Here is a 15,838-nt window from a genome sequence, read left to right as displayed (position 1 = left end):
ACCCTATTTTACAGTACACCAACTTGTACATTAGACCATAGGAACAATGGTATGCTTCACTCAAATACCTTTATACTATATCATATAATTTTCTCTGATATGTATAGCAGTGCTTTAGTAAAAATCTAAATGCTTTAAAAGACCAAATCATACTTGTAACTACATTATTCTCTTATGCATGTCTTCTATACCGTCGCTAAACCAGCCTTTTGAAGGAAAGGATTACATTCTAACACAGTTAACATGAACATTAAAACATGACAAAGTACCAAAAAAACCTACATGGAATTAAGATTTTATTTAAAGCTGTTCAGAAAGGCTTAGAGAGAATGAGCGTGACAAATGTACTATTGCTATATAAAAGTACATTGTTTTGAGGAGTGGTGTAGTGGTATAAAAATAGGTGGGTAAACTGATCGCCGGTCAGGGTGAAAAAAGCAACACTCCACACATTTGCAATGCATTTGCGTTTACCCTCCACTACACCACTGGTTTTGAGGAATAAAAAGAAAGTCTATACAGAAGCAGTATTCATCTGAAATACGTAAATGCCAAGTTGACACTTAAAAAAAAAATCCCCATACAATTTTTCACAGTACATAAAATGTAATAATCCATGTATGACTTAAAATATAGTACAGTTTGAAAAGTAAAAAAGTTGAATTGATCATTTTAGAATCTGCGACGCTTGTTGGCAAAGTCAGCAGGGCCTTGGCCAGGGCCTCTTGCGAAGCCAGGTTGGCCTCCTACGGGCATGGTGTCGTTTCCTGCCCCCTGCTGGAGAAAACAGAAAATAAATAACATGAGTGACATTTACATGACACCATTAGAACACCAGAGGTGAAATGATCAAATACATTCTTGTTTATGTTCTCTTTGGCACAATAAATTAGTTAATCTTGGTATGTAAATATATTGTTTGTTATTCTAAGTGGTCTCTTATATTACCATTAAAGGGGGGTTCTCAGCAGGCATGTTGGCAGCTCCAGGGTTGGGCCCGCTGGGCTTTCCTTCAACACCACCCATTGTGTTTCTGTTCATTCCTTGACCTACACCAAACCAAGACAGACAGCACATCTGCAAACCAATGCAATATATACTAAATAACATGGTGCCCTTGATAGCTCAGTGAAGATCTGACCGCTAATGGAAAACTTACCTTGCATGTGCATCCGCATCTCCTGCTTCCACAAAAAAAAAGAGATAAAAAACACATGAAAGGTATTTCTTAAATCAGATACATTAAACAATATACAGCTTTCAGAATACCCAACCAAAATTGTTTTTTTTAGCGAATACTTGTCCTTTTTCCGATTGCTGAATACCAGTAACCACAAACAAAACAATTGTAAAGATGCTTAGAAACATTTTAGGAAACTTTAATTTCTGTGTATTGAGGAATAAATCTGTGCATTTAAGCAGTGTCAAGAAGCAAAGACTCACATTTCCAGGGAAGTTCCCCTTGAAGCCCTCCTGCTGCCTCCTCATCCTCTCCTCAGTGTGCATCCTCATCTCCTCCTCCCTCCTGCGATGCTCCTCTTCCTGACGCAATTCCATCTGCTTCCTCTTCTGCATCTCCTGGTTATGGAGCTCCTCCATTCTCCTCAGCTCCTCCTGACGCCTCAGCAGGTCTATAATGAGATGAATACCCCATTTGTTAGTCACCCAGTCAAAAGACCTAAAACATATGAATCAATTGCTAACAGGACTACATTCAAGCGGTGTGGTATGCGATTGACCTCTGGGCTAAATATGGTGGTAGGACACTTTTCCCATAAGACACCACGTTGTGTTCATCAGTATCCTAAACTTTGTATTGATATGCGTCTTTAGAGTGGACCGAGACCATACATGCATACCTTGTCTCATCAGGACAACCTGGTGCTCATGTCTGGCTGCCTCCATCTCCTGTTCCAGCTTCTCCTGAGCCTCCTTTATGTTCCTGTCGACCTGCTCATACTGCTGCTTCTCCATCTCCAAAAGGGCCTTCCAGCGCATGGCATACTCATACTCAAATGTCCCTGGCTGAGCAAACCTTGGTGGATGCTCCCGCTCCCTGGCGGAGAGATTTTACATAAGAGAAACAGCTCAGTACGCAACATTTTCAAGTTATGGATTGTACCTCTTTTCAGCAGCAAAGTGTGAGATTGTTGTACGCACAGTTCTGACCAATGCATTCTGAGAAAGTATGCCAACTCTGTATGATTACTCACTTGTGAAAAACTTGGTTTTTGTTTACAATCCTCTCCGGCAGTCCCTCATCCTCATCAAACTGCTCCATTGGTTCGACTGTTACTGGCCTGGGGAATCTGAAAGCAGAAAACAATCAGCATGACGACTTCTGCCATTTTGAAAACCTCACAACAAATGCATTTGAAACGTCAACATGTTTTAATACATTTCCAGCATAACAACTTACGCAGTCAATAGAAAGGCTCCATCTGCACACCTATCCAGAGCCTTCCTTGCTGCAGGCTTGGCTGTGTATTCCACAATCCCCTTTCCTGTGGGTCTCCCTCTATCATCCACTATAACTATGGCTCTTTCAATCTGGCCAAAGAAGGAGAAAGCCTCTTCCAGGAGCTCATTGGAAATGAACTGTGGCAAATTCCTCACAGCTAGAGCAGCACCATGTGTCGCAAACCGCACACGCAACTGTCTGCCTCTGAATGAGGTTTCATCAAGTTCAGCTTTAGCAATCTCAGCCACTGTTTTTGTCTCCTGTTGGTAGAAAATTATAAAATTAGAACATTTCCAAATTGATCACATAAATAGAAAGGTTGGCTATTGAGCAACAAATCCAACACTTAGGGCAAAACAGACAGGGTTGGCTTAACTTCTTATGGCTGCAGGGGCAGTATTGAGTAGCTTGGATGAAAGGTGCATAGAGGTGCCCATAGTAAACTGCCTGCTCCTCAGTCGCTAATATATGCATATTATTATTCGTATTGGATAGAAAACACTCTGAAGTTTCTAAAACTGTTTGAATGATGTCTGAGTATAAGAGAACTCATATGGCAGGCAAAAACCTGAGAAAAAATCCAAACAGGAAGTGGGAATTCTGAGCTTGGTAGATTTTCAACACAGCTCCAATTGAACAAACCATGGGATATCTATGAGTTTGCACTCCCTACGGCTTCCACTAGATGTCAACAGTCTGTAGAACCTTGTCTGATGCCTCTACTGTGAAGTGGGGCCGAAGGAGACAGGAAATAGTCAGGTCTACCATGACCTGAACATGCGTGTTCACATGAGGGAGTTCTGTTCCATCGCATATCTGAAGTTAATGTAATTCTCCGGTTGGAACGTTATTGAAGATTTATGTTAAAAACATTCTAAAGATTGATTCAACACATCGTTAGACATGTTTCTACTGACTGTCACGGAACTTTTTGACATTGTCTGCTTTTAGTGAACGCGCTTTCTGACTTTTGATTTGTTTACCAAACACACTAACAAAAATAGCTATTTTGACATAAATGATGGACATTAACGAACATTTCTTGTGGAAGTGGGAGTCCTGGGAGTGCATTCCGACAAAGATCAGCAATGGTAAGTGAAGATTTATAATGCTTTTTATGAGTTTTGTTGACTGCACAATTTGGCGGGTAACTGTATGGCTTCCTTTTGTGGCTGAACGCTGTTCTCAGATTATTGAATATTGTGCTTTTGCCGTAAAGCTTTTGAAATCTGACACAGCGGTTGCATTAAGAACAAGTGTATCTTTAATTCTATGTAAAACATGTACCTTTCATCAAAGTTTATGATGAGTATTTATGTTATTTGACGTGGCTCTCTGCAATTTCTCCGGATATTTGAGGCATTTCTGAACATGGCGCCAATGTAAACTGAGATTTTTGGATATAAATATTAACTTTATCGAACAAAACATATGTATTGTTTAACATGAAGTCCTATGTGTGTCATCTGATGAAGATCAAAGGTTAGTGATTAATTTTCTCTATTTCTGCATTTTGTGACTCCTGTCTTTGGCTGGAAAATTGGCTGTTTTTCTGTGATTTTGCGGTGACCTAACATAATCGTTTGTGGTGCTTTCGCTGTAAAGCCTATTTGAAATCGGACACTTGTGGGATTAACAACAAGATTACCTTTAAAATGGTATAAGATACATGTATGTTTGAGGAATTTTAATTATGAGATTTCTGTTGATTGAATTTGGCYCCCTGCACTTTCACTGGCTGTTGTCATATCATCCCGTTAACGGGATTGCAGCCATAAGAATTAAGGCATCAGTATGCATTAGTTCGGCTGGCACCCAACCGAACTCAGCTTGCATACTGCCTTAAAAGACCGTGGCTTGAAAAATAAGAAAAAAAGCAACATTAGCACCGTTTGTCTATTTTGAGATGACATAGCCAGCATACACTTCCTCAAAAGTCAGATATTTCATTTAACTAGGCAAGTCAGTTAAGAACGAATTCTTATTTACAATGACGGCCTACCCCGGACAAACCCTCCCCTAACCCAGACGACGCTGGGCCAATTGTACAGCCCGGGATCGAACCAGGGTCTGTAGTGACACTTCTAGCACAGCAGTGCCTTAGACCGCTGCATCTAAGATGAGATTTTAGTCACGCAATTTCACATCTAATATGTTTGCAGTATTTCTCAATTAAAAAATGTGCATGAAAATGAGTTGTCTCTGGTTGAATGACAAAGACTATTGAAGCATCTCTACCACTGACCAATCACCAACAAAGGGGTGTAGACTTCAGCTTGCCACCAGAAAAAAAAGTGTGCGCTCCCGAACAGCTGAAAAAACCCTCACCGAAGTCCAAAACGTCACAAAATGTTGTCATAAAATATGCACAAACTCTTCCTAACTGTTTCGGCTGGGAAGCACACGGACGGCCTTTAGACTATTGACAACATGTAAACTATTTTGTCTCCAAATGTTAATTGAAAACAAAAACATTTGCACAATGAGCGCTTGTCTCACATACATCATTAGTTAGAGTTGTTAGTTGGCTAGCGAATTTGAGCATGGACATGACAGTCAAAACATGCCATTGTATCAGTAAGATATGTGCTGAAACGAAGCCAAGATTCCCCATTGTTGCTAGCTATCTGACCATTCAGATTCATAACGTACACCTTCCAGCCACCTTGTTGTGCAAATCATGTGTGAGGTCAGCCAGTCTGTTTTCCATATGATTTAGGATTGAGGAATATAACTTCCATCACTTGAATATGCTGCTGCGACAGAGTGGAAATTCCACCTGACCGGGGTGCGAACTTTCAACCCTTCTCAACATAACAACTCACTCGAGGCACTGTCAATACTACTGACCTGGAAATGCCAAGGCAATTCTGAATCCGGGGCGACAGCATTTATAGATCTCAGTAAGGCAGTAGATATCCACTTGGTCATCCACTACACTAGCAACTTACCAGTCTAATGAATCCAAACCCCCTGTCCTTGTTGATGAAAATCTCAGCTGCCTTGCCATACTTGGAAAACAACTTCTCCACCTCCGCCTCTGTAACACCAGTTGGTAAATTTCCCACAAAGAGACGGCTACGCTGAGTGTAAGTCTTCTCTCCTGGTTTCCTGAAGTTCTGTAGATCTATGGTTATCCCAGCATCTACAGAGAAGCAAAATATTATAATAATCTAATACAGGAGGATTTCATTTCCTTCCAATACAGGGCTCAGGAGGCGATGAATCCCATCTTACTTGGGCTCTCCTGCTCATCTGCATGCTGTCCATTGCTGTTATCGCCAGGTTTTTTCTGACTTTCCATCTGGTGTCTAGATGGGCCATGATTCTGCTGTTCACCACGGTGGCCCCAGTTTCCTTGCATCTAATAAAAAAGGAGTCATTAACACAGTCACTACATTAATTATAAAGAACATAATCGGGTTAGCTAGTTATGAAACAAAATAAAAAGATTCCAAAGCCAGATGAACGATATAACGTTAGTTAGCTACTGTAAGTGTTCAGTTAGTTATATAACGTTAACTGATCATTTCACAAAGTCTAAAATATTTTTGGTTAACAAGCAAATAGTAGATGGTAAAGAGTGGCGTTTTGAGAGATAACGTTACTATCGGCTAAGTAATGAAATGCGACATCGCTGGCTAGTTAGTTAATTGTCAAGATAGAGTAAAGCGACTACCTAACGCGTTAACGCTAACTAGCCGAATTTGAAAGCCACCTAATTAGCTAGCTAACTAGTTCAAGGCGTGGATTGGCAGCTAGCAAACAAACATCGATGTTGAAACAATCAGTTAACGAACTAAAACGTATTAGCACACGTTCGATAACTAACGATAGCTAGCAGTTAGCTACCTTATACATTTGGGAAGCTGGCTAGCAACAACTCTAGCAAGCTAAGCTAATCACCCCCACTCCTAGCTAACAATAGCTAGCTAGCACACTCGTTTTTTTTCTAGCAAATGAATCCAACATATTGCTAACTAATATAAAATACTTTTCAGATGAAAGCACCATTTTTTTTATATCCAACCATTACTTCATACCTTTACCAAAATAAATGTTTGGGTCAATACGATTCCAACGCACGTAGCAGGGAAAATCGCTCTATACAAAGAACTGAGAATGGATTTCACAAACAACCTTGATAACGCATGAGAAAGTAGATTTGCTGACGGAGAGGAGGCGGATGTCGTGAAGACATGCAGTGATTGGAACAATTGCTGTCAATTATATAGAGAAGAACATATCTAACAATCTGATTGGTGCATATTCTATTTGAACGTTCTTTGATTTTTGTCGGGAAATGACGTTTATAGTTTGTACGACGCTAAAGGGTAAGACAAATAGTAACTGTGTCTTTTTGGTGGCACCAATAACTCCGCCATGGTTTGTTGGACAAAGCCTGAGGGAAATGAATGGCGTTTTGTGATAAACGCCCAATTTAAGGAATGTGGTAAACACAGGCTTAGCAGATTTTATACGTTTTGTCCTATGAGATCATCTTCATCAGCTAAAGTCACTTTTTGTGAATTTTGACAAATTTATGTTATAGAAAAAGCACACAAAGGCTTCATAATTCCAGTGGTGACCTGTCATTCAGGGAAGGTTTTGAGGCCTACCTTTTAAAAAATATATTTTTTTGATTGCCTGTCTGGTGGAATAATTGTAATCAAAAGGAGAGACTTTTAGATTTCTTCAAAACAATCAAACTTTATTATTTCATTACTGCACTAATGGAGCTGGTCGGTAATCACCGCTGGAGGTGATCACTGAGAACTCAACGAGCTGGTTTGAGCCACAGCATTTTATAGCGAAGTCCATCCTCCTTCTGTCTACATGACAAACAACAGATGTATGGAATGGGTCACAAGGTTAAGATGTGTATGAAAGATACTTATAATTCACAGTTATCATTGTGTAGAGACCAAGGTATGGCCCTGGAGTCATCTCTCCCTGGTCTCTTATAGAACAGAAACATTAACTCATGCTCTGGAATGCAGTATCACCCAAAGACATCGTAAATTTTCCAGAGTCCCATCCTCAGTAGAACACACACAGATGAGCGTTCTAACAACCCCTTATTCAAAACAACCATTTGATGCAATTACAACATTATAACATCATCTTGCAATTTTGCTCTCACACCTGTTTTGCATGTTATTTTGGCTTTAATACATGCCACATATCAGTTTGCAAACAATGTGAAAAATGAAATAATTTAGTTAATAAAGCCGCATACAAACTTGATCTGCTATTCAGGGTGTGTGGTCCCAAGTCTGAGTTTAAGGTCTCTTTTCCAAGCTTAAAAGGATAAACATTCAACATTGGCCGTGCTGTCAATCCAGCATGACATCTGCCACGCTCAAAACAACTGGAAACTCGGGAACTGGGAAATCTGTGAGTTCAAGACAACTGGGAACTCTGAAAAAAACGAGCTCCGGCTGGGATAATACGTTTTGAACGGTCATCCAAGTCGGGAATTCTGGCCTCTTTCAAGAGCTCCGACCTGAAGATCACTGACATCATCATGATTCAACCTTGTTTCCGTTGTCTTGAAAGCACCATAAATCAAGAGAATGCCAGACTTTGATGACAAAGTTTGACAAAATTTGCCCACGAAGGACCGCCGCACCACCTCCCTGTTCAAGTGAGCACAGCACAGCACAACAAGGCAAGTCTAAAAATGTCTTTATGCTGCTGCATAAATGATGTAATATGCCAGGGAGATATGTATACTGTAGCTAAGAAAGTAATATTAAGTGTATGTTGTGTAGTAAGCTGTTGTACCTCACCCTAAAATTTGGTAAATTTTCCCCTCTTAATTTCGCCTACTGTTCTCACTTGGCGGTGCACATGTAGCCTATAGCCTGTTTAGAGAAATGTCACCATCAAATATTGTAAGAGCTTTCATTGTCTGCTTATATACCCCCTTTATTTTTCATATGGTTCTGACTTGGTGTACAGGGAGAATATGGTAATAACGGCCCATGTTCAATTCTGTCGCTGTACATTTCAAAAGTGCTGAACAAATAGTTACATTGACTACGTCCGTCCTAGCTCACTCATTATTGTCTTAATCAAAATAACAGATTGCCTCTTATCCACTCGTTGTCCCCTTATGCCATAGTTTGTACAGCTCAATTGTCAGTAGAAACCAAATTTGTTTAAGCAAGTCAGCCATATCAGCTATGTTTTTTTTAAAGGCAGTAAATTATGCTGAATGAACTGTTTCGCTGCCGAACAAGGCTCTGCTGGTAGCCAGGGCCCAGTTTCAGAAAGCGAGTTTAGTGACTCAGAGTTAGTTGACCCAGAGTTGAAGGAAACTCTGGGTTTTCGGTTTGACAAAGCCAGTTCAGCTTAACTCTGAGTCAGTTACTATCGCAACATACTCCGTGAAGCTAACCTGCTCGCTGGCAGGTTATCTTCAACTAACCCTGAGTTTCTCCTCCTCTTTAGCTAAAGCCTGCAGACTGAAGGTGTCAGACATGGCGTGTCCTTTTCTTGAAGAGCCAGTTGATATTGAAGCACAAATACTCAGCAGAAATCTCCGTTGGGAGAGGATAATCAGACCCCGCTTGGATGTTTTATCATTCCCTGATGATTATCTGTTTGAGGGTTTCCGTTTTTCTGCACAATCGATCAAATCAAAGTTTATTTGTCACGTGCGCCGAATACAACAGGTGTAGTAGACCTTACAGTGAAATGCTTACTTACAGGCTCTAACCAATAGTGCAAAAAAGGTATTAGGTGAACAATAGGTATGTAAAGAAATAAAAGAACAGTAAAAAGACAGGCTATATACAGTAGCGAGGCTACATACAGACACCGGTTAGTAGGCTGATTGAGGTAGTATGTACATGTAGATATGGTTAAAGTGACTATGCATATATGATGAACAGAGAGTAGCAGTAGCGTAAAAGAGGGGGGTGGTGGGTGGGACACAATGCAGATAGATCATTCATCTTCACAATATTTTCAGCCCTTATATCGTTCATGTGACACATCGTGGACATGCTCTCAGTTCGGGAAACAAATTCTTTGTGTTGCACTTCGTTTTTTTGCCAATATATGCTATATATATATATAGCATTTTTCCAAGGCAACCGTCTGTCGGGCTGCCAGAAATGTGACTCTTGCACTGAAAAGTTTACTGTGCACTTTTGTGGTTTCCCAAGTCACAGACCCACAAGACTAATCAAAGAAGAATTCCACAGAATTGCAGGTATCAGTCTCAGCAATTATTTATTTATTTATTATGAAGCTTTGAGACTTGAAGCACTAATCAGTTAATTTGAAATATTTTAGGGTTTCCAGGTGTGATTAGCTGCATAGATGGCACTCATATTCCTATCACAGCTACTGGCTGGCCTTCTAGGCAGATTTCCTCTGTCCAATGTCTGTGTTTGCCCATCTTAATCCTTTATTTTTATTGGCCAGTCAGAGATATGGCTTTTTCTTTGCAACTCTGCCTAGAAGGCCAGCATCCCGGAGTCGCCTCTTCACTGTTGACGCTGAGACTGGTGTTTTGCGGGTACTATTAAATGAAGTTGCCAGTTGAGGACTTGTGAGGTGTCTGTTTCTCAAACTAGACACTCTAATGTACTTGTCCTCTTGCTCAGTTGTGGACCGGACCCTCCCACTCCTCTTTATATTCTGGTTAGGGCCCATTTGCACTGTTCTGTGAAGGGAGTAGTACACAGCGTTGTACGAGATCTTTAGTTTCTTGGCAATTTCTCACATGGAATAGCCTTTATTTCAAGGAACAAGAATAGACTGACGAGTTTCAGAAGAAAGTTCTTTGTTTCTGGCCATTTTGAGCCTGTAATCAAACCCACAAATGCTGAAGCTCCAGATACTCAACTAGTCTATAGAAGGCCAGTTTTATTGCTTCTTTAATCAGGACAACATTTAACGTAATTGCAAAAGGGTTTTCTAATGATCAATTAGCCTTTAAAATGATAAACTTGGATTAGCTAACACAACATGCCATTGGAACACAGGAGTGATGGTTGCTGATAATGGGCCTCTGTACGCCTATGTAGATATTCCATTAAAAATCAGCCGTTTCCAGCTACAATAGTCATTTACAACATTAACAATGTCTACACTATTTCTGATCAATTTTATGTTATTTTAATGGACATTTTTTTTTGCTTATCTTTCAAAAACAAGGACATTTCTAAGTGATCCCAAACTTTTAACGGTAGTGTATACTCATATTCTGCATACGCATTCATTAATATTTCTACCTCCACTGGGGAGAAGTAGGAGGTTCAAGCCCTTTTTTCTCCTGTTGCCATGATGAATCATGTTATCTGCGTTCCATTGATGAGGGCTTTTAATCTCCTCATGCACATGCTTTACTCTGGGTTAACTTAACTCAGAGTTGATTTAACTAATTGTTATCACCTGTAATGAAACCAAAAACACAGAGTTTGAAAGCTCAGAATTAGTCAACCCAGAGTTCAGGTTTAAACTCAGTATGTTAAACCTGCTGTCTGAAACAGGGCCCAGGTGTAGCAGTGATAAGGTGTTGGGACTGTTGTTGAGACAGCTTAAAGTAGGCCCTACCAGTTTGTGGGGACTGTTTGTCACCATTATAGTGCAATGAATCTATTGTTTAATGTTGTGTAGTGGCTTTGCTGGCATGCATTAAAACATTTTTTTATTTTTTATTGTTTGCCCCACCAAGATTTTCATACTAAAATCTCTGCATAATTCATAAAGGATTTGTATGTTAACTCAAATGTACTTATAAAGCCCTTTTTACATAACTGCTATTATATCACAGAACAAAACATATAACATCACCCAAGTCAGTTATCCTCAGACCTTATTTTTAGGTTTTATTCCAAAACCCTATACTTTCTTCCCTTAGAGATGGCTGAACAAACCAGAGGTAACTAATTTCCGGGTTTTAGGACTACAAGCTGGTGAGCTCTGTAGCTCATTCTTTTTGCAGCGCACAATACCCACCTCATAAGGTGAAAGACGCATGAGAATAACAAGACAGAAGCTCCAAGAAAGGGAGTTCGATATCTATATATATTTTTAAAAGTCACATTAAAGTTAAACATTGCATTTACAGTATCAAAAATACCACAAACACATGTTTGCAAATAAAACAGTCAAACTCATGCACTTATTTCTGTACCCCAGTGGAGGCTGGTGAGAGGAGCTATAGGAGGATGGGATCATTGTTATGGCTGGAATTAAATAAATGAAATGGAATCAAATGTTGTTTCCATATGTTTGATCTGTTTGTTAACGTTCCATTTAAATTCCTTCCAGCCATTACAGCCATTACAATGAGCCCGTCTACCTACCAGCCTCCCTACTGTACACGTATAATGAATACAAGCAGGGTGCATGGTTATTTTGGCTTAACCCTCTTGGCACCCTCCTTGTAGTCCTCCTTGGTCAGTCGGTACCCCCAGTGCTGTAATGTCTGTCTGACCACAGGAGAGATTGTTGGGTTGTCAAAGCCACAGCCTGACCGGACAATTTTGGTGATAAGATTATTTCTCCACCGGCCTTTAACCCCAGCACACTTTGCCCATCGCCCGATCTGACGCTCATCATCCTTAGTACGCCGACCATGGTAAAACCTGTAGGGAATTTACATTTCAGAGTAAGATTCTGAGGAAGAAGACACTAATGTAGGAGAATAGAAAGGAGCCTTATTATACCCAGTCTGAATGTACTGTATATATTCTGCAAATACCTGCAGTACCACTGAAACCACCCATAGGGATCCTGGGTTACAATCCATCCACTGCTTTCCCACATTTCTAGACTGCCTCCACACTTCACTTTGTATGTGTTTACACTGTCTGTGTATGTTGATGAGGCCACCTGTATGGGGAAACACATAATGCATTATTTATTATAAACAGTGTGAGCCTGGCTTTGTAACGTCTTATTAGTAGGGATTCACGATATATCGGTGAAAATATCAGAATCGGACGATATTAGCTAAAAATGCCAACATCGGTATCGGCCCAATGTCTAGTGTAATGCCGATGTGGAAAACCGATGTCAAAGCTGACGTGCATGCCTATATAACGTAGGTACATGACGTAATGATGCCACATAAAATTTTGCGCTACATGTGCAACACAGCATTTCTAACCTAGCCCACAATGTCAGCTGTGTGGATCGAGCAGTCAACAAGTCGAGCAGTCATTTGAAAGAGTAAGAACATTTCAGCGAGACAACTCAAAGGCGAAATCCATTAACGCCAAGATAATGGAATTCATTGCCCTTGACAATCAACCGTTCTCTGTCGTGGGTGATGTTGGATTTTTCGCGACTGGTCGAGCACCGGTACACACTACCAAGTGCACTATTTTTCAGATTTTGACCTACCGGAGTTACACAGTAATACGCTAATGTTTTCTGGGTGTCACTGAGTAGACTGATACCCCATGTCATTCATTCACAATCCATAGGTAAGGCTGTACAGTGAAATAAGTATGCCCTTAATACAATTCTAAAGTATAATACATCCAGTGTGATTTCAACCGATTTTTGATTTTATATAACATTCCAACCTCGTTTAGCATGCTCTATTCAATTATGGCATAATTCTACTATTTGTATTAATTTGCATCTGTCAATGACATACTTTTATTTTGAAGGCTAACTGCAAAGTCCACTATTGTGGCTAATCCTTATTGTGGCTAGGTTCACATTGATGGGTCCAACCACCATTAACCAAATAAGAACTGTCTTATAAATTAGGATTATTTTAGATGATGACAGCCAACTATATAGTTAACAGATTGTCGTTTTGCTATGTTTTTGGGGAAGAACATTGCTTGCATCCATGAGCTAGCTAGCTTTTTTTATATGACCAGCACTGTAGGTGCGCAAGACAACTTCACCAGCATCATAGCATACGTATCGATGAATCGTTGTGACATATGAAATACGGGTGATAGTGTAATCAATGTGTAATAACTACGTCAAAAATGTATGAACACGTTAAATTATGTGACGTGCAGTCATATTCAGGTCCTGATTGGTCAAATAGTGTTATTTGACCTGTATCTTTTTGACACACAAAGACCCAAACGGCGTTCCATAGAAATCCTGGTTGAGAATGAAACGACTGAATAAATGAGCAACGAAACAGCACAGCAAGTAAGTGAAAGAAATAGGTTTTGATTATGTTTTACTGGTAAATGCCAACAAAATAACTTTTTGGTCAGTGTGGTGCGTGTAACCCTTATTTAACTAGGCAAGTCAGTTAAGAATTCTTATTTACAATGACGACCTACCCCGGACGACGCTGGGCCAATTGTGCGCCGCCCTATGGGACTCCCAATCATGGCCGGATGTGATACAGCCTGGATTCAAACCAGGGACTGTAGTGAAGCCTCCTGCACTGAGATACAGTGCCTTAGAGCGCTGCGTCCATGTGTGTGTGTTAACTATTTAATTGTAGTAGAATGTTTAAAAAGGCAGCTAAAATGTTAAATATCGGATATCGGTATCTGTTTTTTTTGGCAAGGAAAATATCGGTGCATATATTTCATTAAATTTCCAAATGACTCAAAATGTCTAACTTCGTCAGGATCATTATGAGATCATAGCAACATTGGTGGGCATGCTTATGACAAGTCTTATAATGTTTTATTTTCGCATTATACCAATCAGCTTTAATTGTTCAGTCTTGTTTGGGTGTCTCTATTACAATGAATGTGTTCATAGGTGTTTTATCGTTAATTTAGTTTGGTAGGCCAGTGTGAGGCCACAGTCAGTGTGTAGAGTAGGTTTGGTTTCGTATAATCACCTGTGTGGGAATGTTCAAACCTTTCAGCCAATCCTCAGGGAGCTCCTTCCATTCATCTTTGCAATTTTGTTCTATGACGAAAGAAACAAAAAAAGTGTGATTAGTAAAGTGGTTAACCTACATTAGTAATTAACTCATAACATCCAATGTAATGATTTTAGATGTGTGGGATAGGCTACTCACTTGTGACACTTGAGTATATTGGTCTGAAGTAGGTACCACCAAAGCTGCCAGCCTGAAGTATGTCTTTTGGTGACATGTTAGGTTGGAACTGTGGGAAGTCTAAGAAAAATTGACGTTACTTGTCACCGAGCCTTCTGTGGAATGAATGTCCATGTGTTAAAACAGTTGCATATGTAGGCATACCTTTAAAAACAAGTTGTCCTTTGCCATTCTTTGAAACCTCTAGGCATCCATCCCGAATCATCTTCTGGCTTGCATCTTTAGAACTTAGAGAAACTTCTGAGCTACCCAAGAATTTGTGTTTTTTCTTGCTTGAGTCCTTCTCTATTTTAGTCTTTTCTGTGGAAAGTAAAGTTATTTTTAGGTGGCTAACGTATTTTTTGGGTTTGTTTTTTACCATTGGCCGTGTTCAAGAGGATCAAACCCGCAATGTATCCTGGTTAAATTGTGACTGACTGACTAATAATGAGACGTTATTTATGATGAAAATTGATTTGTTGATAGTCGTTTTGATGCTCTGGAGCACGGCCATTTTCTATGCAGCATACTAGGCAGACCTTGGGCCACGTTGTACCTACTCAAAACCGTGACTCACTCACTTACCCTTGTTCAGAGCTTTATTTGCGCAAGTCTTGCCACTATCCTTCGATTTCAGCTTTTTGCAGTCTGGAAGACTTGTCTCAGATGAGGAAGCTTTTCTTTTTGTAGAAGTTGTCCCGCTGCTTTTCTCCATGTTTCGTCTCGTTATGTTCCTTCCTGTAAGGCCCTAGACAACGTTCAAATGAAATACATCGAAAACGACCAAGCATCGGAGTTGCACAAACCTAGCTACAATGGTTTTGTTGTGAAAAAGAAGTGACTCAATTGTATCCTCAATATGAAGGGGGGAAATCGTGTTAAGTAACTGCGCATCTCACTGTTTATGTAATGCTACGGGTGCGCCTGCTTTACAAGCCAGCGCGCCCCGAACAAGGCGCCGTAGTCAGAAGACGCGTTCCAATCAATGACATATTAACCCTGGATTGCTGATGATATGTTTTGGCCACGGAGAGGCTTTGAAGGCGCCTCCTCAGAAAAGCATTCTTCCATAGGAATGAATGAAATTCTAGAATGTTTCAAGGACAAAAATTATGTTTATTTACATATTTTTGTTGTTGTAGTGGGGACAGTAACATTAGAAGTTTCCAAAATTATGCTTTAAGGAAAATGTTTTTATATCTTTTTTTGGTTCCAACCAATGATTTATATATACCTTAGAAAACTGACAGTGGGTGCTGTTTTGAAACCACCATGCCTCCATCTTTGCACCCCCATCATTGTAAAAAATATTTTGGAATCTATAGAAATGCATTTATTAATGTCTACATTGGTTTTTGCCATGTGTATTTTATTAAAGA

The 15,838-nt window shown here is 39.9% G+C and overlaps 2 protein-coding genes across 3 annotated transcripts; both read right to left on the bottom strand.

The window, feature by feature from the left end:
* Positions 1 to 279: 279 nt before the first annotated feature.
* On the bottom strand, positions 280 to 6,614 carry nono (non-POU domain containing, octamer-binding). 2 transcript variants are annotated; one of them, XM_024012198.1, is made up of 10 exons: positions 6,505 to 6,614; positions 5,699 to 5,825; positions 5,413 to 5,606; positions 2,420 to 2,721; positions 2,214 to 2,309; positions 1,860 to 2,056; positions 1,444 to 1,631; positions 1,160 to 1,181; positions 949 to 1,049; positions 280 to 777 (listed from the first exon to the last, which is right to left on the bottom strand). In XM_024012198.1, exons 2-10 carry the CDS (start codon positions 5,823 to 5,825, stop codon positions 673 to 675), a joined length of 1,332 nt encoding a protein of 443 aa, XP_023867966.1. In that variant the 5' UTR covers positions 6,505 to 6,614; the 3' UTR covers positions 280 to 672. The 2 variants fall into 2 exon arrangements, with proteins under 2 accessions (XP_023867966.1, XP_023867967.1); XM_024012199.2 differs by having other exon boundaries at positions 6,511 to 6,592.
* Positions 6,615 to 11,483: 4,869 nt separating this feature from the next.
* On the bottom strand, positions 11,484 to 15,441 carry zgc:113208 (uncharacterized). The gene is made up of 6 exons (XM_070449456.1): positions 15,045 to 15,441; positions 14,625 to 14,780; positions 14,442 to 14,540; positions 14,259 to 14,329; positions 12,186 to 12,316; positions 11,484 to 12,069 (listed from the first exon to the last, which is right to left on the bottom strand). Exons 1-6 carry the CDS (start codon positions 15,172 to 15,174, stop codon positions 11,835 to 11,837), a joined length of 822 nt encoding a protein of 273 aa, XP_070305557.1. The 5' UTR covers positions 15,175 to 15,441; the 3' UTR covers positions 11,484 to 11,834.
* Between the last annotated feature and the right edge of the window lie 397 nt (positions 15,442 to 15,838).

This window comes from Salvelinus sp. IW2-2015, linkage group LG20, assembly GCF_002910315.2.
Source record: "Salvelinus sp. IW2-2015 linkage group LG20, ASM291031v2, whole genome shotgun sequence".
Classification (NCBI taxonomy): Eukaryota; Metazoa; Chordata; class Actinopteri; order Salmoniformes; family Salmonidae; genus Salvelinus; species Salvelinus sp. IW2-2015.
The sequence above is the reverse complement of the archived record's forward strand: the minus strand, read 5'-3'. Positions and strand labels throughout refer to the sequence as shown.